The sequence below is a fragment of the Gnatocerus cornutus genome, chromosome 9 (genome assembly GCF_029298725.1).
Source record: "Gnatocerus cornutus isolate USDA-ARS CGAHR chromosome 9, icGnaCorn1.1, whole genome shotgun sequence".
NCBI lineage: Eukaryota > Metazoa > Arthropoda > Insecta > Coleoptera > Tenebrionidae > Gnatocerus > Gnatocerus cornutus.
In genome coordinates, this window is record NC_142241.1 from 12,951,562 (window position 1) to 12,979,202 (window position 27,641).

At 35.6% G+C, this 27,641-nt stretch overlaps 3 protein-coding genes, 1 long non-coding RNA gene and 1 other non-coding gene across 6 annotated transcripts in view; 3 read left to right on the forward strand and 2 right to left on the reverse strand.

Annotated features, from left to right (window-relative positions):
* Positions 1-20,491, forward strand: part of LOC148168941 (uncharacterized) — a 64,727-nt gene extending 44,236 nt beyond the window's left edge. The window contains exons 9-13 of the mRNA XM_088046697.1: positions 16,582-16,706; positions 16,753-17,007; positions 17,115-19,175; positions 19,222-19,479; positions 19,530-20,491. Of these exons, the coding sequence (XP_087902823.1) occupies positions 16,582-16,706; positions 16,753-17,007; positions 17,115-19,175; positions 19,222-19,479; positions 19,530-19,802 (2,972 nt within the window). The 3' untranslated portion in view covers positions 19,803-20,491. The remainder of the gene's footprint in view (positions 1-16,581; positions 16,707-16,752; positions 17,008-17,114; positions 19,176-19,221; positions 19,480-19,529) is intronic.
* Positions 20,492-21,380: 889 nt separating this feature from the next.
* On the reverse strand, positions 21,381-22,977 carry LOC148168943 (uncharacterized). Its single transcript, XR_015770748.1, has 5 exons — positions 22,916-22,977; positions 22,802-22,854; positions 22,181-22,387; positions 22,074-22,120; positions 21,381-21,696 (listed from the first exon to the last, which is right to left on the reverse strand). It is a non-coding gene; the product is annotated as an uncharacterized LOC148168943 (long non-coding RNA).
* Positions 22,978-24,030: 1,053 nt separating this feature from the next.
* On the forward strand, positions 24,031-24,900 carry LOC148168944 (cytochrome b5 domain-containing protein 1). 2 transcript variants are annotated; one of them, XM_088045686.1, is made up of 2 exons: positions 24,031-24,605; positions 24,650-24,900. In XM_088045686.1, exons 1-2 carry the CDS (start codon positions 24,097-24,099, stop codon positions 24,864-24,866), a joined length of 726 nt encoding a protein of 241 aa, XP_087901812.1. In that variant the 5' UTR covers positions 24,031-24,096; the 3' UTR covers positions 24,867-24,900. The 2 variants fall into 2 exon arrangements, with proteins under 2 accessions (XP_087901812.1, XP_087901813.1); XM_088045687.1 differs by having other exon boundaries at positions 24,031-24,443.
* An 848-nt stretch (positions 24,901-25,748) lies between these two features.
* Traf4 (TNF receptor associated factor 4) overlaps positions 25,749-27,641 on the forward strand; it is a 32,323-nt gene continuing 30,430 nt past the window's right edge. The window contains exon 1 of the mRNA XM_088045738.1: positions 25,749-26,013. Within this exon, the coding sequence (XP_087901864.1) occupies positions 25,982-26,013 (32 nt within the window). The 5' untranslated portion in view covers positions 25,749-25,981. The remainder of the gene's footprint in view (positions 26,014-27,641) is intronic.
* On the reverse strand, positions 26,694-26,806 carry LOC148168946 (U5 spliceosomal RNA). Its single transcript, XR_015770845.1, has one exon. It is a non-coding gene; the product is annotated as a U5 spliceosomal RNA (small nuclear RNA).

A 27,641-nucleotide genomic window follows, 5' to 3' on the forward strand; every position in this document is an offset into this window, starting at 1 on the left:
CATATGAAAGTAGTTAAATTAAGTAACACCCACTAACGACGCCATAATTATGTACTGAAATCGTAACGGAGATCGGGGAAAAACAACGATCAGGGCTAGAAGATTAATCTTCGAATTGCGTGAGCAGTTTAGACGACTCAGGCACAATTAAAACATTTTTCTAGATGAAAGAAATAGCACGATTTCACGGATTATGATTGTTTGTATGTTTACGTTCCTACGTGTGTACGATTATCGTCTTATCAGTTATTAAAATGGGATTTATAAATTAAAAACTGTTTGTCCCAAGGCGTTGCGACGACATTTCGCGTTAGACCAAAGGGGGTCATGGGAGTTATTAAATTCTTTGAAATTACATTGTCGTCATTACCCTAATTACAAAAAGTAATGTTTATGTTTATCGCACAGGTTTTATAGCGCAATTTCATAAAAACTAGAAACTACTTAAAATGCATTTGTGTTTCATAGAAATAGAAAAACAAATTAGATGCGTACTGTTTCGTATTTTGTAAATTAGTCTATTGTCGTTTCTTGGAGCTTGAAATTAAAAAAATTGAATTATTTTAAGCAAGGTCATAAATAAACGGAATCGTTTATTCACTTGAGACGGGAACTACACAACAAGCCTAAAAATTTTGTAGATTCGATTGTTAACATCTGTGTAAACCTTCTTCGGTCGATTTGCGTTATTGGGCCTCTTTTACGCTGAATTTCGCGCAGATTCCAAATCTGGGCTCAAAATCTATGTCCAACAAATAACTGAGTTATGGCCGTTGAAATTTTTGGGTTGTCGCCAGAGGTCCAAATTTTTGATGGTTCGAAACAATTCGTGCTCAATATCTTGAAAACTATTTCAGATATTGAGATGTGGTTTGCGCCATCGTTTTTCTCGCGATTTTTTACGTAAGAAATATTTCTTAGATTTTTCAAAAGTCGAAAGTTGCAGTTTTTCGCGAAAATTCATGACTAAAACTATGCCAAACTTCCGATATTGATATTTCGCTTAGTTTTTCGAGTAAACTTAAGTTATTATACATCAGTGTACGCAGAATTTTCCGCAGATTCCAAATCTGGGATTGAAATTCAGATCCGACATCAAATAACGTAGTTATGGCGGATCAAAGTTTCGAATAGTTGATTTTCATTTTTTCTTATTTTTCCACATTTTTAAAGTTAAATATCTCGGAAACTATCAGAGATATTGAGATGCGGTTTGCGCCATTGTTTTTCTCGGCTCATTTTACGTTAGAAAAAGTTCTCAAATGCCCAAAATTTAATAGTCGATTTTTCGCGAAAAAAAATTCCGACTCAAACGATGAAAATTTTTCAATTTTTTTATTTTTGGCCATAGCTTGTAAACTATTTGTCCGATCGACCTCAAATTTGGCCAGTAGATAGATCTTGAGCTCCTCTTTCGACTGATGTTTAACAAAAAGGTATTAAACGTCGTTTTCACCTTGAAAACAGTGATTGAAAATCACCCCAAAATGACCTCTTCAAAATAGTTTTTGGCCAATACCTTGTTTATTTATTAAGCAAACTCAACAAATTTCGGCTCACTTTACGCAGAATTTTACGCTGAATCTAAAGCCGCAAGAATTTTTCATTTTCGTCAACAAATAACTGAGGCATGGCCATTTGAATTTTTGGGTTGTCGCCAGAGGGCCAAATTTTTGAGGGTTCGAAACAATTCGTGCCCAATATCTTGAAAACTATTACAGATATTAAGATGCCGTTTGCGCCCTTGTTTTTCTCGCGATTTTTTACATAAAAAAGCGTTTTTTGATTTTTCAAAAGTCGAAAGTTACAGTTTTTCGCGAAAATTCTTAACTAAAACTATGCCAAACTTCTGATATCGATATCTCGCTTGTTTTTTTGAGTAAACTGCGTTATTATACATCATTTTACGCAGAATTTTCCGCAGATTCCAAATCTGGGATTGAAATTCAGATCCGACGTCAAATAACTGAGGTATGGCCGATCAAAATTTTGGAAAGTTGATTTTCATTTTTCCTCATTTTTCGTAATTTTTAAAGTTAAATATCTCAGAAACTATTAGAGATATTGAGATGCGGTTTGCGCCATTGTTTTTCTCAGCTCATTTTACGTTAGAAAATGTTATCAAAAGCCCAAAATTCGATAGTCGATTTTTCGCGAAAAAAAATTCCGACTCAAACGATGAAAATTTTTCAATTTTTTTATTTTTGGCCATAGCTTGTAAACTATTTGTCCGATCGATCTCAAATTTGGCCAGTAGATTGATCTTGAGCCCCTCTTTCGACTGATGTTTAACACAAAGGTATTAAACGTCGTTTTCACCTTGAAAACAGTGATTGAAAATCACCCCAAAATGACCTCTTCAAAATAGTTTTTGGCCAATACCTTGTTTATTTATTAAGCAAACTCAACAAATTTTGGCTCACTTTACGCAGAATTTTACGCTGAATCTAAAGCCGCAAGAACTTTTAATTTTCGTCAACAAATAACTGAGGCATGGCCAATTGAATTTTTGGGTTGTCGCCAGAGGGCCAAATTTTTGAGGGTTCGAAACAATTCGTGCTAAATATCTTGAAAACTATTACAGATATTAAGATGCGGTTTGCGCCATCGTTTTTCTCGCGATTTTTTACATAAGAAATAGTTCTTTGATTTTTCAAAAGTCGAAAGTTGCAGTTTTTCGCGAAAATTTATGACTAAAACTATGCCAAACTTCCGATATCGATATCTCGCTTATTTTTTGGAGTAAACTTGTGTTATTTTAGTAAAAAGTAGAAGTTTTTCGCGAAGACACATGACTTAAACTACTTGGAAAAGTTCTGATATGGAAACCTGATGTCAAGTACAAAAAAAACTGAGTTTTTAATGATTTTCATATGCAAAACGAGCTTCGAATTCAGAATCAAAAGACAATTCTGCTTTAGAAATGACTTTCTATTACTTCAGTACAAAATTCGTAGTGTTATTATTAATATTTTGATTGCAATCTTCTCCATTTTCCATCCGTGAATCTGTGTTAAAGTAGTTCGCAACTCTCGCCATTGTTTTAGTATTGTACATTTCTCTCTCTACACGCTGTCCATTAAAACTTTGCATTATCCAAATTCGTTTCGATTGGTGGTTTTTGAACCATAATATTGTTTATACATCGGACTCTGTCCATCATTTCGCTTCGCCGCTTGAAATTTTAATCGCCATTGCCGCATCACTTGTCAAAGTTTAAATTCTCATTAGGACTCCCATAAATGACGATTGTACTTAGTAATTACCATCTCTTGTTGATCCCGCCGCTTTTGTTACTCAATTAACGTGTTTCCATGACGACAATCCGTTGATTTCCATCTGTCTGCACCGGCGAGCTTTTCCCACTTTTCCGCTCTTCTGAATCACGATAACGAAATGACCGAGAACGGATTTTTTACCCTTAGGAAGATGTAGCGATCGGTAGTTTGTAGTTATAAATAGCGCAATTTACCCCCTCAGGTGTTGTAGCGGCATAAAGTCTGCATAAATCTTGATCGTGAGCGCCTGATGGTATAATGGCTGAGTTTGGTAAAGCGCGGTGATAGATCTAGGTGCGGATTAACACGGACACCTTCTCTTGCGTACGAAGACAAGGGGAGGACCTCCAACTGCTAAAGTAAAACGATCTGACACAGTTCAACACGTTAAATGGTGAGATCGCGGGAAGATCTCACGACCTCTCTTATTTTAAGTAAACGCTTGGATAAATCCCACAAACGCCTATGGGATTCTGAAAATTATTTCTCGAGCTCCAAAAGTGGTGCATTTCTCTAGCAACAATATGACATCTGGAGAATTAAGCTGCAAATTGAATTTAATTAGAGGTTTTAATGTGGGAGATTTGTTATCATTATTAATAACTTAAGTGGGTATTTAGGAATTCCAATTAGATTGTGCATTTTTCGTCCTACATAGACCTCCTTCAGATCCTCGTTTTTATGCACAAATTTTGAATCATCGATTCTGTTCTGTTGAAGCGTTTCCTCAACGCAAGAACGCAATATCAAATTTAATTACACTGCCGAGTACCGTTGAATATCCTTGATACACGAGCTGAATTAGCAATAATAAAAATTAATTATTTTTATGTGTAAGTGGGGTTCTAATGACCGTACATCATTTCCGTTCGAAGTTTAAACACAATTAGACTTTGAAAGAATGCCCGATAATTGACATTGATGATTTATTGGTTCAATTACCTGAAGAAAGTCGAAAATTTGCAATGGTAAGTGTCTCGAGTCAGACTTGTTTTTGCGCTCCACAAAAACTCTCTAATTAGTTGCTTGTATAAGTTGGAGTCGGAATGCGTTTTTAAATCCTGATCCAAATGTGTCTCTTGTTACATTATCTCTTTGACATCCATACCTTGTACCCGATCCTTCCAACTTCTTTTTGCATAGATCATGAACACGCACAGTCGCAAGCTGTCTTTTCTATCATGTCTTTCAATCTCGCTTCACTTCCTAACATAAATTGTATGTAGACAGCTGTACCTATAAGTCTCGTATTTGTTTAAACCTCTTTCGGAGCCAACAAAAAGAGTTCTTGACAATTTGACACGGCAGAACGTTCCAGCATCTTCTTCCACTTATCTCGCCATGGAGACACTTTATTTTTGAATCAGAGGCCTTGTGTTAATGAACCCTCTTCGTTTCGTTCTCAAAATAACGTTAAAGACACTGGTGAGTTTAGTCGCTAGACCCGAGACGACAGAATTGTGTGGTGTGTGCTGTTTTGGTGTCCAATTAGCAGAGAAAAACCGGACTTTTTGGGAAGTTCTGTCTGGTAATTTAACCGCCTTCATGTCCTAGAAACTAATGAAATAACCACTCAAATTATTTAATTTACTGTAACCTTTGTGCAGCCGTTGGATTGGAAAGAGAAATTTCAAACCGTTCCTTGAAGATAATTACGTCTTAATTGTCTTCGTTTTACGACTTTATCTCGATTTTGGAGACGTATGAATTAACCGTATCTCAGAAACCCGGAAGATAACGTGAGCGCTTAGATAAACCATGCGGTAACTGTCCGGAGAAGTCCGGACAGGATTTAAACAAGTCCATTTGTCAGCTCATGGTCTCCACCATATTAGAATTCATGTTTGTCGTCGAAGCAGGCACGCGAGATATCTTCATTTTGTTCAATCTAGGAGTTCCAAGCAAATTACTGATAAAATATGTAATGGATGGTGATGGGTTTTGTGAGCATTCGCATTCTTGGTGGTTTTAAGTTATTAGTGCGCGCATGATAGTGCTTATTTTACGATTTACACTTCTTGTTACGACGGTACGTGATGCGGTCATATCTTTTGCTATAGAAAAAACTTATTTTACTGTTGGTTTGTGGATGTTCGTCGCGAAAACGGGGCAGTTTCTGTTTGTCCATTAGGCGAAACTGGATTGGTTTCCGGGGTTATTTTTAGAATGTCAACGGAGAAAATGGCGCTGATAGAAATTAGCGACATTTCATGGCGTTATCTATAATGGGTTGTAGTTTTTTTTTACCATATTTTGTGCGTTCTTTCGGCTCTTTTAACTTGACTTGAATTAGTTTACAGTTAATAGAAAGCTTGGCGGAATTTTTGGATTAAATTAAGTTAAATGGTCATTTCCACAAAAATAAAATGATATCTGCATTTATTAACGACCATGACCTCAAAATTCGCAAAATTATAGGTAATTTGTTCACTCATTGTATTTGTGTGGTGGAAAAGTTGTACAGATTCCACAGGAAACGGTTAGAATGTGCCTACTTACCAAACACCTAGTAAGCTTTGCATCATTTTTTTATGTTGGTGACATATCAAAAGAAACGGTTTTCGCCATCTTGAGATTTTTTAGCCAAGAATTCGTTCTTAGATTTTTTTAAAAGTCGAAAGTTGCAGTTTTTCGCGAAAATTTATGACTAAAACTATGCCAAACTTCTGAAATCGATATTTCGCTTATTTTTTTGAGGAAACTGCGTTATTATACATCATTTTGCGCAGAATTTTCCGCAGATTCCAAATCTGGGATTGAAATTCAGATCCGACATCAAATAACGGAGTTATGGCAGATCAAAGTTTCGAATAGTTGATTTTCATTTTTTTCTTATTTTTTCAAATTTTTAAAGTTAAATATCTTGGAAACTATTAGAGATATTGAGATGCGGTTTGCGCCATTCTTTTTCTCGGCTCATTTTACGTTAGAAAATGTTCTCAAAAGCCCAAAATTCGATAGTCGATTTTTCGCGAAAAAAAATTCCGGCTCAAACGATGAAAATTTTTCAATTTTTTTATTTTTGGCTGTAACTCGTAAACTATTTGTCCGATCGATCTCAAATTTGACCAGTAGATAGATTTTGAGCTTCTCTTTCGACTGATGTTTAACACAAAGGTATTAAACGTCGTTTTCACCTTGAAAACAGTGATGGAAAATCACCCCAAAATGACGTTTTCAAAACAGTTTTTGGCCAATGCCTCGTTTATTTATTCAGCAAACTCAACAAATTTTAGCTCACTTTACGCAGAATGTCACGCTGAATTCAAATCCGCAAGATTTTTTAATTTTCGTCACCAAATAACTGAGTTGTCGCCGTTTGAATTTTTGGGTTGTCGCCAGAGGGCCAAATTTTTTGAAGGTTCGAAACAATTCGTGCTCAATATCTCGGAAACTATTACAGATATTGAGATGGGGTTTGCGCCATCGTTTTTCTCGCGATTTTTTACATAAGAAATAGTTCTTTGATTTTTTAAAAGTCGAAAGTTACAGTTTTTCGCGAAAATTCTTAACTAAAACTATGCCAAACTTCTGATTTCAATATCTCGCTTGTTTTTTGGAGTAAACATGCATACTATTTTATTTATCATCGTGTTTAAAATATACAGGATGTCCCAGAACGTTCACAGTTATAGTTTTTGAGATCGGATCACTTTGAGGTGGCAAATCATAGTGATAGATATCATTTCCCCGCGAAAATTTGTTCTTATATTCATAATTAATACATAATAAAAATTTATAAAAAGTTTAAAATGCTCCGAGCCGTACGATTTTAATTTTTATGTTTTATTACATTTTATATTATTACAGCTTTTTTTTAATGAATAATTACAATTGATTGAAAGCAAAATCAATTTTAAAGAATTCGAAGGAACCCTGAATGCAAATTCATATTTACATTTCTTATATTCTTCTATGGAAATCTCCGAAGAATATAAAATTAATTTAACTCTGAACTGTATAAACGCCGACAAATTCTTTTCTAACGGGCGTCTTTTATTAATCAGAAGCCTTCATATTATTAGCATTATTGATCTTTAACGAACTGTGTAATAAAGCTAGTTTCCGATAAGATTGCAGCTAAGCAAAACGATATCCGAGCGATAATTCTTAATTATCCAATCAATATAAATCAGTGTGACAATAGGTATAAATAAAATAAAACCATTTATCGATTCCGCGTAATCCGTAATCTTATCAAACAAAATTGAAACAAACCCGTAAATTCCAACTGTTGGATTAAAATTTACCACGACCTTCCGCCACATATGGAGGGCAGCTGTCCCCCTATAAAAAATTATTTCATTTTTATTATTTCCATTTCCCGCTGGTAACGTAGGCAACATGTCTTGCAGCGGTGTGGCAACTTAAACCCAACCTGAGAACTCCATAGAATTTCGACAAACAATCGGAATTTAGATTTGTCCTTTTCTTCACGCGAAGTAATTGTGGCACTTAACCCGTAATGCCTATGCATAGCACAATATCCGTTGTAATCTAACTGTATCGCGGTTGTGCAACAACTAACAATTAAAATCTTAGATTTTTACCACACCACGCCGGAAGAGAAATGTTCCCGACCGAACGGTACTCTGCACAGTTTTTGTGGATTTGCAAAAAAATCAAAAGTCGCGCCAATCGGGTCGGTATTGACGCGACCGGATTTACCGGCGCTTTTAAAATTCAAATTGTTTGGTGAAAATAGCCGCGAAAGGGTATTGATTTTTGGGGTGGTCACTCAGGGGTGAGTTTATTGTTGTTTAAAGTGGGATGGGATGAGGGATTATTGCAATTATTTGTTTATATCGCGATATAAAGAGAGTTTGTTGTGATTGCGCTTGCGCTTTGCACGACCCAACCCGAGTCAGTCTTGCACCGGCTTTGCAGAAGGTTCTGCTGTTCGCTTTCGTTCCAAGTGCCTAAATTTAATTTTAAGTGTATTTACTGTCCGTTCTGTGATATTTTATATGTTTTCTACTGTCTTGTAATAAGGTACGTCTGCTACAGGTCATAGTTTTCCAAACCTTTGTTTGTTAAGAGAAGCGACGTCTTTTTCTCACCAGACAAAAAGAAGTGTGGTAATTAACCGACGAAATGTTAAGGAATAACACGCAATTTGCACGACTGACATTATAGCACAAAAAACGAACGTCTTGTCTGGGAAATTTCTATTTTTAGCACTAGTTGCAGGTGTTAGGATCGTGGACAAAGCTTGACTATTTCTTCACGTGGTTGTAACAATGCACCATCAAGGGGAACGTAACCACCATATCCCTCGCTGGTTTAATACCTCCAAAACCCACAACCATGTCGGATTTTTACCACCGAACGTGACGCAATTCAGGGAAATGTAGGCTTAAATTCGTACCATTAAAATACCAAACGTCCGGTTAAATGTTAACAACTATTTTCTGCATACTAATAAGATTAGCTTCAAGTACGATTGATTGTAGCAATGACAGTATCCAAAACGGTTTGATTCCTTTTGAGGTGACCACACTGTACGAAAAGTAGCAATGACTTTTCCAAGGTTTCCGTCGTCATCGGTGTGAAATGTAACCATCTACGATGTGTTGCAAAATGCACGATTTGCACCAAGTCTAAATAAACGTTCTAAGGCCAAATTCGTGGTATTTGAGCCGAAAATAACTCATGCCACAGTTCCGCAAGGTGAACTGGATTTATTATCTAATAAAAAGTTTACAATTGCATTCATAGCAAAGGCACTAAATTCGTTCTGCATTTTCAAATGCGGCACTTATTGGTTTTATAAGATTCGAGTAAATTTACTTGAATCCGCATTTTTTGTTCTTGAAATTATCTTTTAGATCACACAATGGTTAGTTAAAATTCCTTTGAATTGGTGCCACTGTTGTAAAGTTCGCACCAGATAATTTTGTTATTAGTGCTAGACCGCGGTTTGCAGCGAATGCTCTAGTTCAACAAGAAAATACAGTTCAACTGGATGTTATTACAGCTGCATGTAATGGTGTCAATATATTTTATCTTGTGCCATCTGTATCATGATCGTTTTTCAAGTTCTATTCAAGCAGAAATTTAAACGTTTTGAAGGTGTCGATCGCAGCAAAACGTGCGTAATAAAATTGCGATTTTATTTAAATTATTCGAACGTTGCCATTGTATAGGAAACGATTATTTTCATTAATATTTTAGTACCATTTGAGATAGGATTGAATTCTTTGTTTTCTTGTTTTTAATACATTCGCTCTTTTATTTTAGTTTATAGGAATTCTCGAAATTTTACGTCTTAACTCTTTTGAATTTCCTGCAAATCTCGCCTTACATTTCTTGTTTTGTATTAATTATCATATTTCTGCTTATTCTTTGATTTGGTCAACTTTTTCTGTTCCTGAAATGTCTTCAAATCTTCATTTTTAGTGTTTAAATTTAGCACCTTTCGATCAGATTTTTATATTTTTTAATACTGCTGTCCCTAAATATTGTGTAACATTAAAGCTTCTCAGGTTTTGACAAAGAATTAACATTAAAATTAAATGAGTGCGTTGTGAGACACCCTGTATGTTTAAACTGAATGTTTTTTATTCTTCCGATGCTTTTAATCTTCTAGTTTGGCGTCAGTTCTTCAGATCTTTTGGATTTGTTTCTCACACCATTAACGGCCATTTGTACTCTACTCTTCTATGTAATTTTATCTTCGGAATGTCTTTTGTCAGAGATTATGTCGTTTCGTCAATTGAAGGGTTCGCTAAAAGAAGGGTCCAACTTCACAATATAAAACTTTGCGGTGCTGCGAAAAAACGTAAAAATGCACTTTATTAAAATTCAAATACATGTTTGGAAGTTTTTTAAATGTATTTTGAAGTAAATACAGTAGAACTCTGCTATACCGACACACCAAAAGCACACTATAATGTGTGTAACAACATTGTAACTACAAACAAAACCAAATCAATGAACATAAAAAGAAATTCATTTAAAGTGTGACAATTTTTTTGTAGAAAGACAGTGACACTCCTTGGTAACGTTTTGTAATGTAATGTGAGTAAGGAATCACGAGTATTGTAATATGCTGTAGCCCACGTGTTAGGTACAACGTTTTATCTACGACGCGTGAACTAATAAAAATAAGTTTCTTCACTTTGCTCTCCAATTTGTGGTCATTTTTCACATTCTTCTTCAACTTAATTTAAAGTTTTTTCCCGATGGGTTAATCTCCCTGGGAAATTGGTGTATTAGTCTGGGGAAATCGTTAGAAAATTATTAGAAAATCAGGGGAAGTTAAACAAAATCTCAAGGAAGTCGGGGGAATTTAGACGAAAACACAAGGAAGGAGAAGTTAGGCGAAATCAGAGGATGTTTTACGTAATCACGCAAATAAAGGGAAGTTGGACGAAATCACTAAGAAATCAGGGCAATTTAGACCAAATCACAAAAAAATAAGGAGAGGAAGTCAGGGGAAGTTAGACGAAATCATAAGGAATTTAGGGGAATTTGGACGAAATCACAAGAAAATAAGGAGAAATTTCACGAAATCATAAAGAAATCAGGGGAAGTTAGGTGTAGTCCATTTTTGAGAAGTATTATGCCCTGGGTTTTCCCCTTCTACTAATTTTCTCAATTATTTTTCCACACTTATTTCGTGTTTTCACTGACCCAAAAATAGACGAAAATATGAGTAAAAATAGAATACGCAAAATTTTGATTTTTGCTCCAAGCAGTATAATTTTGCAAGTCATTTTTTAAACAACACGCAAAACAATTTTCGCTTGATAAACAATTTACTTCTAAAATACAGTGACGAAATCATAAGGAATTTAGGGGAATTTGGACGAAATCACAAGAAAATAAGGAGAAATTTCACGAAATCATAAAGAAATCAGGGGAAGTTAGGTGTAGTCCATTTTTGAGAAGTATTATGCCCTGGGTTTTCCCCTTCTACTAATTTTCTCAATTATTTTTCCACACTTATTTCGTGTTTTCACTGACCCAAAAATAGACGAAAATATGAGTAAAAATAGAATACGCAAAATTTTGATTTTTGCTCCAAGCAGTATAATTTTGCAAGTCATTTTTTAAACAACACGCAAAACAATTTTCGCTTGATAAACAATTTACTTCTAAAATACAGTGACGAAATTCAAACAATTGCTGAATTGTTTTTGGTTATCTTTCTTATTAAATTTATTTATCCAAGTATCTTTTTGGTTCTTCAACTGAATTAAATGAAGGAAAAAAAGTAGCATCATCACCGACACGCGACAATTCTCCTTTGATTCAACGTCAAACTAATCAGATTAGACATTTCAATCACTGAAATCGCGGAATCTTCCGGTTACTCTATTTTTCCACACGCCTTATTACACACATTAGTTTTTCCCGTCCTGTTGGACCCAAAGAATGTTGGCACGCATAATTCCAAGCCAATTAGCGAACTGTCTTGTTCCTGCTTTAATAAATGAATAAAATTATTTTACATTTTTACCAAGTTTTGGTTCAGTGAGAATGTTTAATCACAGGGATTCACTAAAAGCAAAGTTTAATGATACAGGAGAGGTTTAATCGGACCATAACAATTACAGCTCTTAAAAGGTCATAAAATGCACTGTTTCCATGTAAAAGTGTACTGAACTTCCGTTTGTTGTTTTTTGGAAGATGTTACCTTTACACGGCAATTAGCTGTTACGTGAGCATTGCCTTAAACTGGTTAATTTGAATTCTTGGAGAGAAGTGATCGTAACATGTTTTTATAAAGTGAGTGATTGATTTAATTCAGCACCAGCAGAGCGCATTTGTGGCAACAAAGAGCAACCCTTTCACTAAAGTGAAATATGACACTTTTCGTGCGTTTACAGGGGTCAGAGCGACGATGATAAAGGACGTTAAGACCCACATTTGTCATGTAACAGGGGCAACGTACTTCACTCTTTGTTTTACTCGAGTTTTTTCCGACAATTAAATTATAATCTCACAGTATTGCTCGTGCATTATCTGCAAATTTATCTCAAGAACAGGGCGCGGTGGAATTATCACAATTTATCGTGACTTTTTTAAATTTTGCCAGGCTTTTGCGAATTTCTTTGGTTGAGTCGTGTGAAAGTGGGTTGGTGGATTTGCATTTCGACCTACTATAATTTTATTAAAAACAATGTGGAGGAAGAAGTAAATATTTATTAACCTGCTTCCATGGACACTGTTACGGTTACAATAAAAAAAGCGTTCGCGTTATTAGAGCCGATGAGAAATCCGTCTAGTTCCTTCATTGCGATTTTGCACACAATGCCGTTATTGAAATTGTAAATTACGTCGATTCAACACGAGATTTGTAAACTAGGAAGAACTTGTCATTTTTCGTTGAACCACCTGCGTGTCTGAATTGTAGACATAATCAATATTAAGATTAGATAGGGGTGGTGAACTCGGCGATATCGACCAAAAAAGGGATTTTGTTGTGCGTCTGGCGCCGCGAGAAGACCTTCATTAAGGAGAAAATAATGCAAAAAACATGACTGGCATAATTAGAGTTTTTGCGGTTTGGTTTATACAGGTTGTAAATATCAAGACTGATTCATTGATTGTTTTTATTGCGTGTGTTATTATTATTATGAAAATATCTCGTCATGGTAGTTTTTATCAGACGACACAGACTGGAACTCCATTCTTTACAAATCGTCTGTCAAAATTGGCTTATTGTTATATAATTGTAGCAAAAATTTGATTAAATATCAGTAATTTAAACAGTTTGTTTGTCGTCCTTCTGCAGTGAGGACGAGACAGTTTTCTTCGTAATTTAATCTCTGTGACGACTACAACCCTGTTAATACAGTGTGTTCCACAAATAGAGGGCAATTCGTGATCTTTGGATTCTAAAGTTTTTGTCCTAAAGCATTTCGTTTAGAAATTAAAGCTTTCCCAAGATCAGCAATGAAAAGCGTTAGAAAAAAATTAAAAAACACGTATGAAGTAACGTTACTAAATAAAATGATGGTACTTGCCAATTCTGAAGTAAAATATGTCAAATTTGAAGTGAAAGTCGCGGCCAAATCATTTTACCAGTCATTTGATTGTCATAAAGTGTAAAGCATCCTTTATGAATTCAATTACACTGGTCTACAAATTTTTTTTTGTGTCACAAAATCTCGCTTCTAATTTTAAGAATACTATAAACTGTATTTTACTGTTTATCAAAAATCGCCTTTAATTTGAAAGATAAAAATTTTCAAATTTGTATACGCTTTTGGTTGATCGAGCACCACAACCTGACGCAAAAATTTGTTATTTATCACCGTTTGTTTGGCGTCGCGACGCCTAAGAAATGTAATGTTAGCGATTTTTGAGTTTTTGAGGAAACACTCGCTAATTCAGCATTGTTTGCGCATATTTTAAACACAATTTTGTTGGTTTGTTTATTCTGACTTATTGTTTGTTTGCCTTTAAACTCTCGTTTATTTGATTTTTTTTTTGTCTTTCTCTCGATTATTTGAATCACACTGTATTTTGAACTCTCGATAATTTGAACTTTTTGCCAGGTTGCTTGATTTTCAAATTATCGAGAGTCTAATGGCAATGAGAGAATTTTCCACTGATATAAAACAAAAACAAAACGAATTGTCGCCTATTATTAACATTGACGCGAAAAATGTGTGCGAGTCCCAACTCCTGAAATCACGTTTTCAAAAATAGCTTTTCACTTAACACGCAAATGCAAAGATGAATGAACAGCTTCAAAAACACACACTAGTCATTAAATCACAACAATCCGTGTCCTTTGAATTTTATTCGCTTTGAGCAGTTGAAAAACGCGTGTAATAATAAAAACGTTGATTTTTGTCACGCCACACGCCGTCAGTGCTACTGGTCGGATGATCGTCCCATTTATCACCGACCCATTGTCCTGAAGATGTAAATATGTTTGGTGGTCCGCACATCCATCCATCATAATGGTAATGGTAATACCTGCAGGAATAGGCTCGTTAATCCACCAACGCATTGTTGCAATTTATAGCGTTGTTCGGGGCGGAACTGTTGCATGCGAAAGGGCGTGATCTCGCGCATTTCCATTGTCTATTCTGGTGGTTGTAATGGTCCTCTTATCAGGGAGGGCGCCCTTAATAACCCACCTGTTGAGCGCCGATCAGCTGCTGCGGAATTGCCTGCTGGCCAGCAGACGCTTCGTAATTAACCCATTAATGCCCGTAGATACCTAAGTGATCCTATATAAAAATCTTGAAAAAAAAAATGTTTTCAATTTTTTTCTAAGCTGTCTTATACAGGGTCCGGCAACACTTGTGTCCACCCCCAAAATCGTCTTTAATTTTAAAGTTACAATTTTGAAAATTTGCATACGCTCATAGTTGACAAAGCTCTAGAAGCTGACGCAAAAATTTGTTTTTTATCACGGTTTGGTTGGCGTCGCGACGCCTAAGAAGTATAATTTTTAGCCATTTTTAAATTTTTGCGGAAATATTCGCGAATTCAATTTTTTTTCAACATAACTGCGATACAAATATCTGAGTTTTTATTTTAATCTAATGCAAATTGTGTTTAAAATTTGCGAAAAAAACGTTGTTTTATCAAGTTAGTTTTCAAAATTATGACAGCGCAGCGGCAAACTACGTTTACACCAAAATTTCACAAGTCACTTCATTCTGTCTTATAAAGGTTAATTTTGATTAACACGGGCATGTTGCACTTTATGGACACCAGAAATCGTTAATTAACATCGACAAAGCGACAATTTCACTAAGTAAGACTTTTGTTACAATCTAAAACGAGCCAAAGGATCGATGTCATTTGTGACACAAGATGTTGACAGATGGGTGTAAACGTAGTTCCCAATTTTGACGTAATGAAATTGGAAACTAACTTGATAAAACAGCATTTTTTTCTCAAATTTTGAAGACAATTTGCACTGAATCTAAAATAACAACTGAGATATTTTTAACATATTTATATTGAAAAAAAAAATTAGGGGTTGGTATCACAAACCCTCACAATTAACTAAAAATTACATTTTTAAGGCGTCGCGACGCCAAAACTATCAGTGATAAAAAACAAATTTTTGCGTCAGTTTCTAGAACTTTGTCAACTGTGAGCGTATGCAAATTTTTAAAATTTTATCTTTAAAATTAAAGACGATTTCGGGGGTGGACACAAGTGTTGCCGGACCCTGTATATAGAACATTTGGAAATCTTTTTGATCGACCAGAGTTGATTTTTGCTTTATTTTTATATCCAAATCTTACCCATGTATGTCAATTTCTAGGTTTCCAAGTATGTTATATAATCATCCCCCCTCCCCTATGAAGACTATCATCCTCTTTATAGTTAAGAAAAAAATTGCTTGCATTGGTAAAGCAAAATGCAAAAATTCGACAAGAAAAATATGCGCAGGCATATTTCTGTAAACTTAACGAATCCGCCCAGTGTCCTATATATAGGACAGCATAATTTACAACCTATTATTACTATATAAAAAGCAGAAAATATGTACAAAATATGTGGCTTTGTTAAGAATGAACCTAACTTGTAATAATCCATAAGTCAAATTATATATTCAGTTTATCATTTTAGAGCAAAAAAATTAAATACGGTGAAGTGACAAATACACTGAAAACCGAGATTTTTTAATTTTTTTTGCTAAAAACTGAAACAACTGAAAAAAAAAGTTAATGAAAAGTCAATAGGCAGTAGTTTATGGTAAAATTAAAACATACAAAAACTGGTAATGGGTTAATACGTTCATAAACAGAAATATTGTTATCAGTGCCCGTTTGAAACTAGCCCATTTAATTCCTGCTGAGTGTGGGGTCGGGCAATTCCCTGAGCAAACAGAACGATCAGTAAATTCCATTAGTTTAATTTCCCAAGCCTCTGGCGCTGCCCATGACCCAACAATTGCCATCACCATTGCGAATTATCTTGCATCTGGCAACGGAGCAGTTGCACCCGCCACGATCGATGTCCCCGTAGCGACAGGCTTGTCCCGAATAGCCATATATTTTGTCCCAGGGTGTGGCTTAAGACTTCCATAATCGAATGACGGATCCCCATATTCACGCACACCACGTGGGTGATACTCGCGGCCGTCGCGACTTATATGAAGAGAAAAGGATAATGAGGACGTTGGCGCACTTTGTCAAGGTGTTTTCGAACGGAAATAATATGCAAAATCTTCGTTATTTACATGAGAAACAGCTTTTTATTTGCTGTATTAAGTGGATTTAAATTATCACATTTTCTTAATCTATGTGCATTCTCACGTAGTAATTGCACTCATTTCTCGAAGTGTCATATTAATTAAAATTGACCTTTGCTTTTGCAGTTCATGATGGTGGGTTAGAAGAGAACTTGGGCGATAGTGGCGAAGAATCCGAAGACGAGTGGAACTACATCAAAGGAGAGGAAGCCAATAAAGAGAATATCAGTCCGTCGCAGCCGGACTGCGAGGTAGTAAACCCCTTTCTTAACAACACAAACTAACTCTTTTCCAAAGGTTGCAGCCATCCTGGAAGACCAAGAAAACATGTCTCAGTTAAACCCGAACGCGGCGGAATTCGTGCCCGTTTCGCCAACAAGGAGCATCCCTTCCCCCGCTTGCAGACTAATGCTCGACCCTGTCATAGCCCAATCTCCAAAGAGACCAAGTGAAATTGACATCAACCTCCCCAACCCCCAGGATTTCGAAAAAGAGGTGAAATCAAGACCGAGCGACGTCGACTCGTTTAGCAATGGTCACAACCATGGAGGTGTAAGTCTCAACATTTTTATGACGCTATTAAACTGTAGATAAGATACTGATGTTAAAAGTCAACAGTTTTGTGCCAGCCATTGTTGTTAACAGTGCGTTCTTTGCAGGACGAGAAGCCGTTGGCTCATGAACTCATGGAGAACCTCCTCAACGGCAAGAATATTGATGAAATCCCAGAGTTTCAACCAGGAAGCACCCCGTCGAAAGGAGATGAGTTCCACTTTGGCCCCAACGCTGCTCCTTTCACTCCCGTGAAATTAGCGGACCAATCCGAAGCTGCCCTGTCAACTAATGCTGTTTTTGGCGACGAATCAAACGCGAATTTGGACTCTACTTTGGATGCTTCGCAGGATAACATCGATTTCGCGAAACTTAAAGAGGACGATCCCATGTCGATGTCGTTCTATCAGGACAAAAGCAGTGGTGATGCCGATCCTTTCGATTTGAATAAAGTGCAGCTGTTGCCGGATAATCTCGAGGATTTCTTGAACAAGCACGAGGTACCCGAAGAGACAATTTCCGCAGCGAAGGATTTACTGTCGGATGAGATTGTGTTGAACAACGATGAACGCATTCAGACCACTGATTTAGATAAAGTTGATGATGAAAAAGAGCTGGCTTCTCCTGTATCAAACGACGACGAGTCAAGTGGCGTTTGCGAGCTCTCCAAGTCTCCTCAACCTCAAGTAGAAGAGTTCGTCCAATTGGAGTGTAATCTGCCTAGTCAAGCACTCCCTGATGTTTGCCTGCGACCGGAATCGAAATCCCCGCTTCTGACGGAGTCTCCAGAGCCTGAAATCATCTCTCCTGCGTTTTCACCTGTACCTCAGACTGAGGCACCTCAACCTACTTCACCATCGCGCGAATTTTGTGAACTACCTTCTGAACCAGTAGTGTGCGCATTTCAACCGAAATCAGAACCGGAACTCCAAGAATCGGTCCCTCCTCAAATGGATGTTTTAACTCCTGAACTTACCTTCCAGAGCTCTTTTGAACCGAAACAAGACGTATGCCAAATTTCGAAGACTCCTGAACCAATCGGTGATGTTTGTAGTTTTGCAAAGACACCAGAACCAGAGAAAATCGACACACCAGAGCCTGAAAGACTTATTGACATTGTCGCGGAAGAACGATTGTCTGTTGAGAGTCCCATGGAAGATATCACGTCTTCCGTCAAGGACGCCTCTTCACCAATCAGCTCCCCAATAGACCAAGACCGTAATATCCAATTAAACTTTGCGCAAGAAATCAACAACGCTGTACAGTCAACAGTTAGTGTCACCACTTCGTCACCAATCCGAGAGGACAATCTCGTTCCAGAAGCTTGCGCTCTTTCCACACCAAAGTCAGTAACAGACACGGAGTCCGTTGCCACGGCAGATGTTAACTCGTTCTTAGACCGATCCGAAATTATCGATCTAACGTCGCCACTTAGTCCTGCAGATTCAACGATGATGAACCATCCTCTGTCAAGATGCGTTTATCCTTTACCGACTGAAATTGAGACTGAAAATATAACTCCAGAATTCGCGGAGTCTGTTGTACTTTCTCCAACAGTAGTAACACCTTCAGCTCCTTCACAAGAACCTCCGAAGGAACCAGAAGTTGTTGAACAAGCTGCACCAGTAGCCGCAGCGGTGGTTGCCGCCGAAAAGAAACCTACGAAAGCTAAAACACCAACATTGACCAAAAAACCAGCGGCTAAACCAGGCCCAACTCCGACCAAACTTGCAGCTTCGCCGACAAAGGCGAAAGCTGCTCCCACCGCCAAGGCGAAACTTCCAACAGCTGCTAAAACTGCACCGACGACTAGAACGGTCGCTGCGCCTAAACCTGCGGCTTCGAAGCCGTCACCTAAGCCTGCTGCTGCTGCTGCTAAACCTGCTGACAAGAAACCACTAGCTAATGGTGATGTGAAAGCACCTCTCCGTTCTACTCTGGCTAAAAAATCAACTGAAGGAGCTAAACCAGCACCAAAACCGACGACTTCAACACTTAATAAAGCGAGTCCAACGAAACCTCCGATTTCCAGGCCGACTACAGCGCCTGCAAGAACTGCGGCGAAACCGACGACTGCCACAGCGGCACCTAGACCCAGGCCTGCGACTTTGACGAGTAAGACTGTTGGGAGTACTGTGTCCAGGACGATGACGTCCACTGCTACTAAGGTAAGAGAGATTAACCTTCGATGGGTTTCTTAGAATTTGGTTTTAGGCAAGTACCACGAAGACTAGTGCGACCACCAGTACTCTGAAGACTTCTACTCCTCCAAGACCACGTCCTGCTACCGCTCCTGCGAAGCCTAAGCTTCCTGCAACCAGAACAGCAGCCAAACCTCCAGCAGATGCAGAAAAACAGAGTAAAGATAGTGCTAACAAATTGACTGCTTCGCGCACGGTGACGTCCACCAGGACCATTGGGGCTGCGGCTTCCAAAACTACCACTAGTACTGTTCGGAGAACCGAATTGAAGGTATGAGGAGTTTTGTTTTTTCGAAATTGAGAGTTAAGGGAGTTTTTTAGGCTACTGGAACAACCCGAACGAGTGTAACGAAAACGACCACATCCACAACGCGACCTGGAGTGAAGAAAACAGACTCGATACGCAATGGGACTAAAACTGCAACCAAAACCACCACGAAAACAGAAACTCCAATTCAAAACGGCGTCACAACTGTAGTTACTGAAGAGACCACCATAGTAAATAATGTCCTAAACAATGGCGAAGCACTTTTATTAAAAGATAATTCTCCCATTGATAATAAGTTACTTGTTGATACTAACACTGCAGACTGAACGATTCATACTAATATTTATATTAACCATTTAGCATTATACATTTAATAATTAACTGTTATTTTAAAATAAATTTTATAACTTTACGCCCATATTAATACTGAATGTATAGAGCTGTGGTAATTTAGTATCGAGTTTCTATGTGGTGTGGATTATACAGAAAGACTTCCATATGTAAGATTAATAATAATAATTTATATAACTATCAGAAAAAAAAGTTAAAAATGGTTGACTTTATACCCGTCAATCAATAAAGTTTTTGTATGTATTTATTTTTAAGTTTCGCTTTTTATTGCTTAGGTGTGTCGCCGTGATTGCTAATGCACTTTTTTGTAAATATATTTAAAAGTTGAACGGTCAAATTTTATGAACAGGTGCTTTTAGATCTAGATGAGACTGTTTCAATGTAAGGTTGACTTGCGTTGATGTTGGCCGATTATTGGAGTAGTTTTATCGTCAAATTTGTTATCTTGTAGACTTATTAAGTAGCATAACTCTGCTTTTAATATTGTCTTTATACATGTATTTTTTTTATCGACATTGTAATCTTAATAACCAACTACTTATTTGTACTTTTCATAAGATTTTGTTTTAATATTGAAATTTTATCAACGTTTTCCTTTTGTCTGTATTATTATTTATTGTGTAATGTATTACGAGCACAAAATAAATTGAACATAATAAACGACTCTTTATCTAAATCTCTGCCCAAAAATTTGAATAGACATTTTTGAGAATTACATTTTTATTTTTTTAACCCAATTTGAAAAAAATAATATAAATAAACTACCTAAAAAAAAAACAATTATTGACTAAAAAATTGTCTAAATAAGTTAGATTTTTGATTCAAACTAACTTAAAAATTCTATAACTGGTTAAACAAATTATTTAAAAATCGAACTATTTTTAGCAATTTTTAAGATTTTTCTACAATTTTGAATCATTTTTATAAAAAATTAGTTAAAAATAGTTAATAAATATTATTAACTAATTTCAAAAAAAATGACTTAAAAATCTTTAACTATTTTTAGTTAATTTTAACTATTTTTTTATAAAAATTGACTCAAAACTGTAAAATTTCCTAAAAATTAGTTAAAATTAACTAAAAATAGTTAAACATTTTTAAGCAATTTTTTATAAAAATAGTTATAATTTTTTTAAGAATTTTTTTTAAATTTTTAACTAATTTCAAAAAAAATTGTTTAAAAATGTTTAACTATTTTTAGTTAATTTTAACTATTTTTTTTATGAAAATTGCTTCAAAATCGTAAAAATCCTTAAAAATTAGTTAAAAATAGCTAAAAATAGTTAAACATTTTTAAGCAATTTTTTATACAATTAGTTAAAAATAGTTATAAATTTTTAGAGTTAGTTAGCTTTAAAAATAATCACAATTTTTAACCAATTTAAAAAAAAAATGTTAAAAATGGTTAAAGATTGTGAAAATTTAACTACCTCTAACTTTAACAAACTTACCTTAACTTTTTTTTTCTAGTGGAGGCAAAATAATTCGTTTCTCTGCCGAAAATCGATATTTTTTTGTGTCAGGTAATTAAAAAATATACAAATGGTCCAGATTCTTTAATTTTTATTGGAAAGAGTTGCACTTTATTTACAAAAGCACTTAATTATTTCTTACAATGTTAAAGTGACATTTGATGGATTTTCCGCCAATTACAAGTTAAGAAATTAACTGAATTTCAATTAAATTATTACATGAACCGATTATTAAAAAAATTAATTACAATTAAAGTTCTCAACACAAATATTAAACGTGACAAAATTATATTCACTTCCTTCTTCTTTTGGGAGGATTCACTGCACCAGGGTCTTGGTATCTTCTCTCTGGACAAGCAACTTCATTCTTCTTTTTCGTTCTTCAGAAGCTGCCTTCCTAAAAAAATAAAGAATCTTAAAACTGGGGAGACAAGTGTAATTTAGGGCGATTTGGGGATGAATTTTAGCAAGAAATTGTGGGAAATGGAAGCTTTTTTCAGTGGCCAGAGAACTGAATGAAAAAGAAGTTCACAGGTACCTAAATAATAATGAAGACTTAAAAACAATTAAAAATGATAAAAGGGCAAAGCGAAAAACGTCAAAGAAAGGAGGAAATGTCGAAATTAGGACAGAAATCCAACTACTAGAAACTATCTTCCTGGTAAAGTAATTACATAATGAAAGAAATAAAAATCGAAAAAATTGGTAAAATTACAAAATGTTGAATAGAAACGGGACAGAAATCGCATATAAAAAATCAGATCTCGATTCTACCTTATTGATGGCTTCTACGACGTCATCTGCTTCAAAGAAGGTCCTCACTGTAATAAAAGAAACAAATGTCAGAAAGTTTGACTTTTAGATAAAGCGAAATAACTCACCTTTTTTATCCCCTAGGTACGTTTTGTGTTGACTTCGGTCCCCGTTTCTTGTTAAGCTGGAGTTTCTATAACAATTTAGAATAAAATACGTCAAGAACGTCTTTCAAAGCCAAGCTGTTGTTCCTGAGTTCATAGCAATCGAACGCCAAAATTAATTTTGAGTTTCCACTGCATGTCTTCGTTGAACGAAAGTCCGACCTCGTATGTCTAAATAAAGAATGAATAGAAAATAAGCGATTAGCCAATAATAAAAATAATAAGTATAATACACCACTTTATGAAAACTGTTTTGGCACTTTGTATCAAAAAAAAAAAAACTGAATTATTAATAAATGCAGCTATTGTTGCAACTAGAAGCAGGAGTGCTTCATCTTAGTAATTGAAATTTGCACGAGGAACGAATTACACGACGAAAATTGTTGAATTTGTGACTTTGGTTGGACATTTGCACCCTAAACCAATTGTAGAAAAATTGTTCAAAATAACCCACAAATTACAGAAACTTAAATAAGGCAGGTTCAGTAATTTCCATTGAACTATTTGAAAAACTGGTGATTGTTAGGACAGGAACACCGAAAAGACTAATTCAAAAAATGTAAAAAAATTCAAGCTCTCTCTCACCTTGCGGGCAGTTTTCACTGGAACGTGCATAAAACGATCATCTCGTCCGAGAGCTGGGAACAAAATTTTAATAAAAACACGGTTTTTCTCAGTTTTTTTACAATATATGCCTACCTTTCGGCATGTTGATAATATCAATTCTAACCTTAGTTTCAATTTTGAATTGACAATTGACAGTCAGTGTTGCCAACAACTAACAAGTTAAAAGACCTGTTAGAAAGATGTGTATATTGTGTTGCATAACTATATTTAGATATTAATATTAACAGCGAAAAGGATTAATACCCAAATGATTTTGTATCAAACTTTTGATGTACATATGTTCGAATAAATCAGGTTATTATAATACAAGGTCTTTATTTGTCAGACGTTCACCTTCATAACTAACTTCATTACTATCGGTCTACTCATTAAAAAATTAAGTTGGCAGCAGTCCGTAGCGATTTTTATCCCTAACAGTTGGCAGCAAAAACCTTTGACCTTGACGCAACTGTGGCATGCGTAAAAGCTAATCGTCATTTCCAAAACTTTGTTAAATCTCTTTTGAAATCATTCTTTTGCAACAAATTTTTAATTAATTTATTGATTAATATACTTCACTTTGACAACGTGTTAACCTCAAAAATCGGTACATTCAATTTTCCCCTAGTTTTCTCCCTAAAGAATTGAAAGCCTGATTTACACCCAAGAATTTTCGAAAATTTACACAGGAGAGTGGACTGATAGTAATGAGCGGCACTTTATAAGCTTTTTACTACAAACTAACAAAATTTTATCTTCTTACATTTAAAAGCATAAAAGCGCTAGAAAGCTTTCTGTATTATTCGAAATATTATGGTTGCAAGAAACACTAATTGTTTAAAGATTTAGCTCGCTTCGCTCGCTTTAGTAAACTAATTGTTTTGTAGCGAAATGTAGCTCGCTTCGCTCGCTTAAAACAGTTGGAAACAGTCCACAGAATTAAAAACTGCGAGAAAATGCAGCTCGCTTCGCTCGCTAAAGACAGCGCTTTGTTAAATCCGAAACCCCAAAGAACATTTCAAAGATCATAATGCGCACACACCGTGACTTATTATACAACAATTTTCCTAACTCAGATAACTTTACTGGTGCAGAGCTACCAGCGTATGTAATTTACAACAAACTATTTATTTTTTTCTTTGGAAAATTTATCTTCCGAAAAGGATATACGCTCTGCCGCTCTCCCCTTAAGATATAATTGCGCCTTGTAAGTCATTTACATCGTCCGGCACGTGACCATTTGTGCACACAATCCTCATTTTTTCCGTCACAAAATGACGTCTGTCGGATCAAATTCTTTACCAATCTACGCACCATTTGAAGTTATCGTCCACAACACGCCGCAAGATTGTTGGTTATCATTTTTGGGGAAAGTCTACGATGTAACTCCTCTAGTGAAACAATACAAAGACGATGTTTGTGTTAAGCCAATTCTTGCTTTCGCTGGTAAAGATGTGAGTCATTGGTTTGATGAACGAACTGGGGATATAAGACACTACGTGCATCCCGTGACTGGAGTTGAGGTACCATATTGTCCCCATGGGTTGCTACCAGAAGTACCCTGCCAAGTTCCGAGCTCTCATTGGAAACCAATAACTTTACCATGGTGGTCAACCAAAAGGTACCAAATCGGATTTCTTACAAAACTAGTCAGACCCATCAAAATTATCAACATGTTGATCCTCAAAGAAGTCATTTTGAACGTGTGCTGTGAAGACACTTTCAACAGAATCGGCGAGCGATATGCTCAGTTTAACTCAGAACCTGGCAGCTATGTTTGGGTGTAAGTACCAACAACCATAAACTGATCAAACTCTTCGTTTTTAGATACGAAGACAAAGTCCTCAAGATGGACAAAACCATGGACGAGAACGGCATCCCCGATGAAAGACAAAAAATGGTAGAATTGCGAATCCCCAAGAGTTTTTACATGCCGAGTGTCCGACTGTACTACAAGGACAATCTTCAACATCTTGAGGATTTGAGCGACGACGAAGAAATCGAGGAAATTTCCTGCAAGTGCCCGAAGTCAAAGAAAGAGTAATTGCGTGAATAATAAAATGATATCTGAGGCATAATGCTGTTTAATTTGCGAATGTTGGCGAACCATAAAAAGGTAACTACACCAAGCGGAAAACACAATGAACCTTTTGCAGCAAAAAATAAAACATACGTGGAGGTAACAATAACGATTTGTGGAAGGAAATGGCGGTAGTTTCGAGTTAACAAAAGCGGAAAAAAGTTTGATTGCCAGAGGAAGACTAACCATGTGTTAAGTTGATTAAATAAACTTGACAATCACAGATGAAATGTCATTTCGTTAAAGTTCAAAGTGGCGCAATTTTCCTGCGATTTATGTTTATTGATTTCCTTTATTATTACCGTTCGAATAAAACCTCCTTTGTGATAATTGTTTGATTTACAACTAGAATGTAACTGGTCAAAGTCGTCCACACCCCAATGAGGAAAACCGATTAGAACAGTTTTCCGATCGAATTAATCGTCCACATTAACACGCCAATTACTATGTAATTATCTACAAAGAATCATAAAAACGAAAGGTAATAATGTGTGGCCTCTATTTATCACTTGCAGTAAATGTAAATTTATACAGTACTGTTGACAATAATTAGACCAAACCACTGCACTAAAGCTTTAGTCTCGATTTTCCAAGTGTCGGCGTGCACCTGGAGTGCAACACCTGGAAATTTTATTCGAAAACCGCCTGTGTATATTAACATAAAATCTCGAAAAAATTCAGATTCATATCTCGTTCCAGTTTATGGTAACTGTTTATTGAGGTTCTACACTCCGATAATTCCACCTGTGCTCTACCGATATTTTCGTACAAATTAACTGACCGCTTGCTACAATTGTCGGCGACAAATTTCTTAACGCTCGGGATATAAAGAAGTGAATAAATGTGAACATTTGGTCTTGGGGGTCTTGGTTCGACGACAGTGCTTCATTTATTTCTATATTTGTAGCGATGTAGTAAAGGCCAACAGTGAGGAAAGATAACGAGCTATTTATTCCGTACCGAGAATTGTTAAAAAATTATTTGTGATAAGGGCTCGATATAATGAACACTATGTTGTAAACCGAGAGATTGTTGATTTTAAGAAATCGCTTCCGGGTTGGAGAGTTGGAGTGTCGACAATGGAAATACCGCTTTACTTCAACATTTACAGGTGAGTTTAATTTTTTTTAGTGCGTTAAAGTCCGTTTAACAGTTTGTACAGTCGCAGCCAAATTCGCTTTAGTGTAAAGCACCCTTTATGAATTCCACTTTTGCGGTCACTTTTGACAAAAGTGATTGAAATTTACACGACAAATTGACAGTAATGCATGGACTACACTCAAATTTTCAAAATGTCAATTAAATGTCCTAAATAATTTGGGCGCGACTGTACAACTCTGACGCAATTAATTACACTTTTAGTCATGGAATTTTGAATGTCCGTCAAATGTGAAATGACCTTTAATTAGATTCCGCATAAAAAGTCAACTTTGCAATTTTGAAATATCAATAATAATGACGTTTTTATGATTCACACAATCAATTTTGGTTAGAGAAAAATCTGTCTCTACAGAAAGTTTTTATGCAGTTCCTAAAACTGGTCCAGACTTATTAATTATTTAATTTGATTTTAATTCTCTACAGTTAGTTTGTGCAAACGGGGATTTATTCCGTGTTTGAACTACTCTTTTCCTCTTTAAAATGGACTTTTATAATAATTCTGCACAGTTATTTGCCCCGGCAAGAGAACAGATCTGCAATAATTTTATACCGCAAATAAAATGCTGTTATTTCCATTAAAAGAATGCATAATGAATTTATTGTTTGATTCAGTTATCGCCCGGTCGGAAAAATCCAACTGGGCTTCAAAAAATTGGTCATAGACTCATTTGTATTGTTCCCCTCCACGGAAATCTTTAGTAAAAGGCGAAAGATTTATTCGCTTTGAAGGGAAACCAGAGTGCTCTTACCTTGTAACGGGAGGGAAGTTATGATTCTCTGAATATGTCGATAGTTGGGGTTGGTAGCATGTTGTGCCCTCTCTAACTGGAAGCAGGAACTCTGTAACAAGAAACGTACAGAAGTGTTTTTCATTCACGATATAATCGACTTGTTTCAATACTTAAAAAAGTGTTAATGATACTTTTCAATGACACGCTAATGAAATATAAAGTTTCTACTTATTCATTAAGGAAAAACGTGTTGTTTGTTGGTTTAATTTAAGTTAAAAAGTTCCAGAACTGTTATTTTGGGATGGTTGTGTTTACAGGTGGAACTCTTCCAAACACGTTTTGTTTTTGATTGCCTATTACAAGCATATGTTACACATTTTGTCCAAACAGTTAATCATTTTTTGTTTAAACTTAAATCTAATAGTTATTTAAATCAGATTTTTAATGGCAGGTCCTTCAAAGCTTGAAATGTCTTAAAATATTTGGATTTCTTCATATGTTAGGATATTTTCATTTAATTCTCGAAATTTGATCTTCGAGGTCCTTCAAGTTTTTCTCTGGTTTTGAAAATCATTCAAATTATCGGCATTCATAAACTTATAAAATTAAATTAATTAAATTCTTATAAATTCTATTTTAACGTAATTTTAACGTAAAAGCAATGGAACTTGCTGAATTCTTTGTTTCAGATACGTTTATAAAAAAATAGAGAATTTTAGATCAGAAAACTAAATTTTTAGAATTTTTTCTTCACAAGTCGAACACAAAATCCAAACTTTTTTAATAAATTCTGTAAATCTTTTTTTTGCCCAGGTATTTCTGAGGATGCTTAAAATTCTCTGCATTC

What these genes read in the sequence shown, in the direction of transcription:
- LOC148168944 (XM_088045686.1), top strand. Translation starts at nt 24,097, where the DNA reads ATGACGTCTGTCGGATCAAATTCTTTACCAATCTACGCACCATTTGAA. An exon ending in CCTGGCAGCTATGTTTGGGT is followed by an intron (nt 24,606 to 24,649) that starts GTAAGTACCAAC and finishes CTTCGTTTTTAG; the next exon opens with ATACGAAGACAAAGTCCTCA.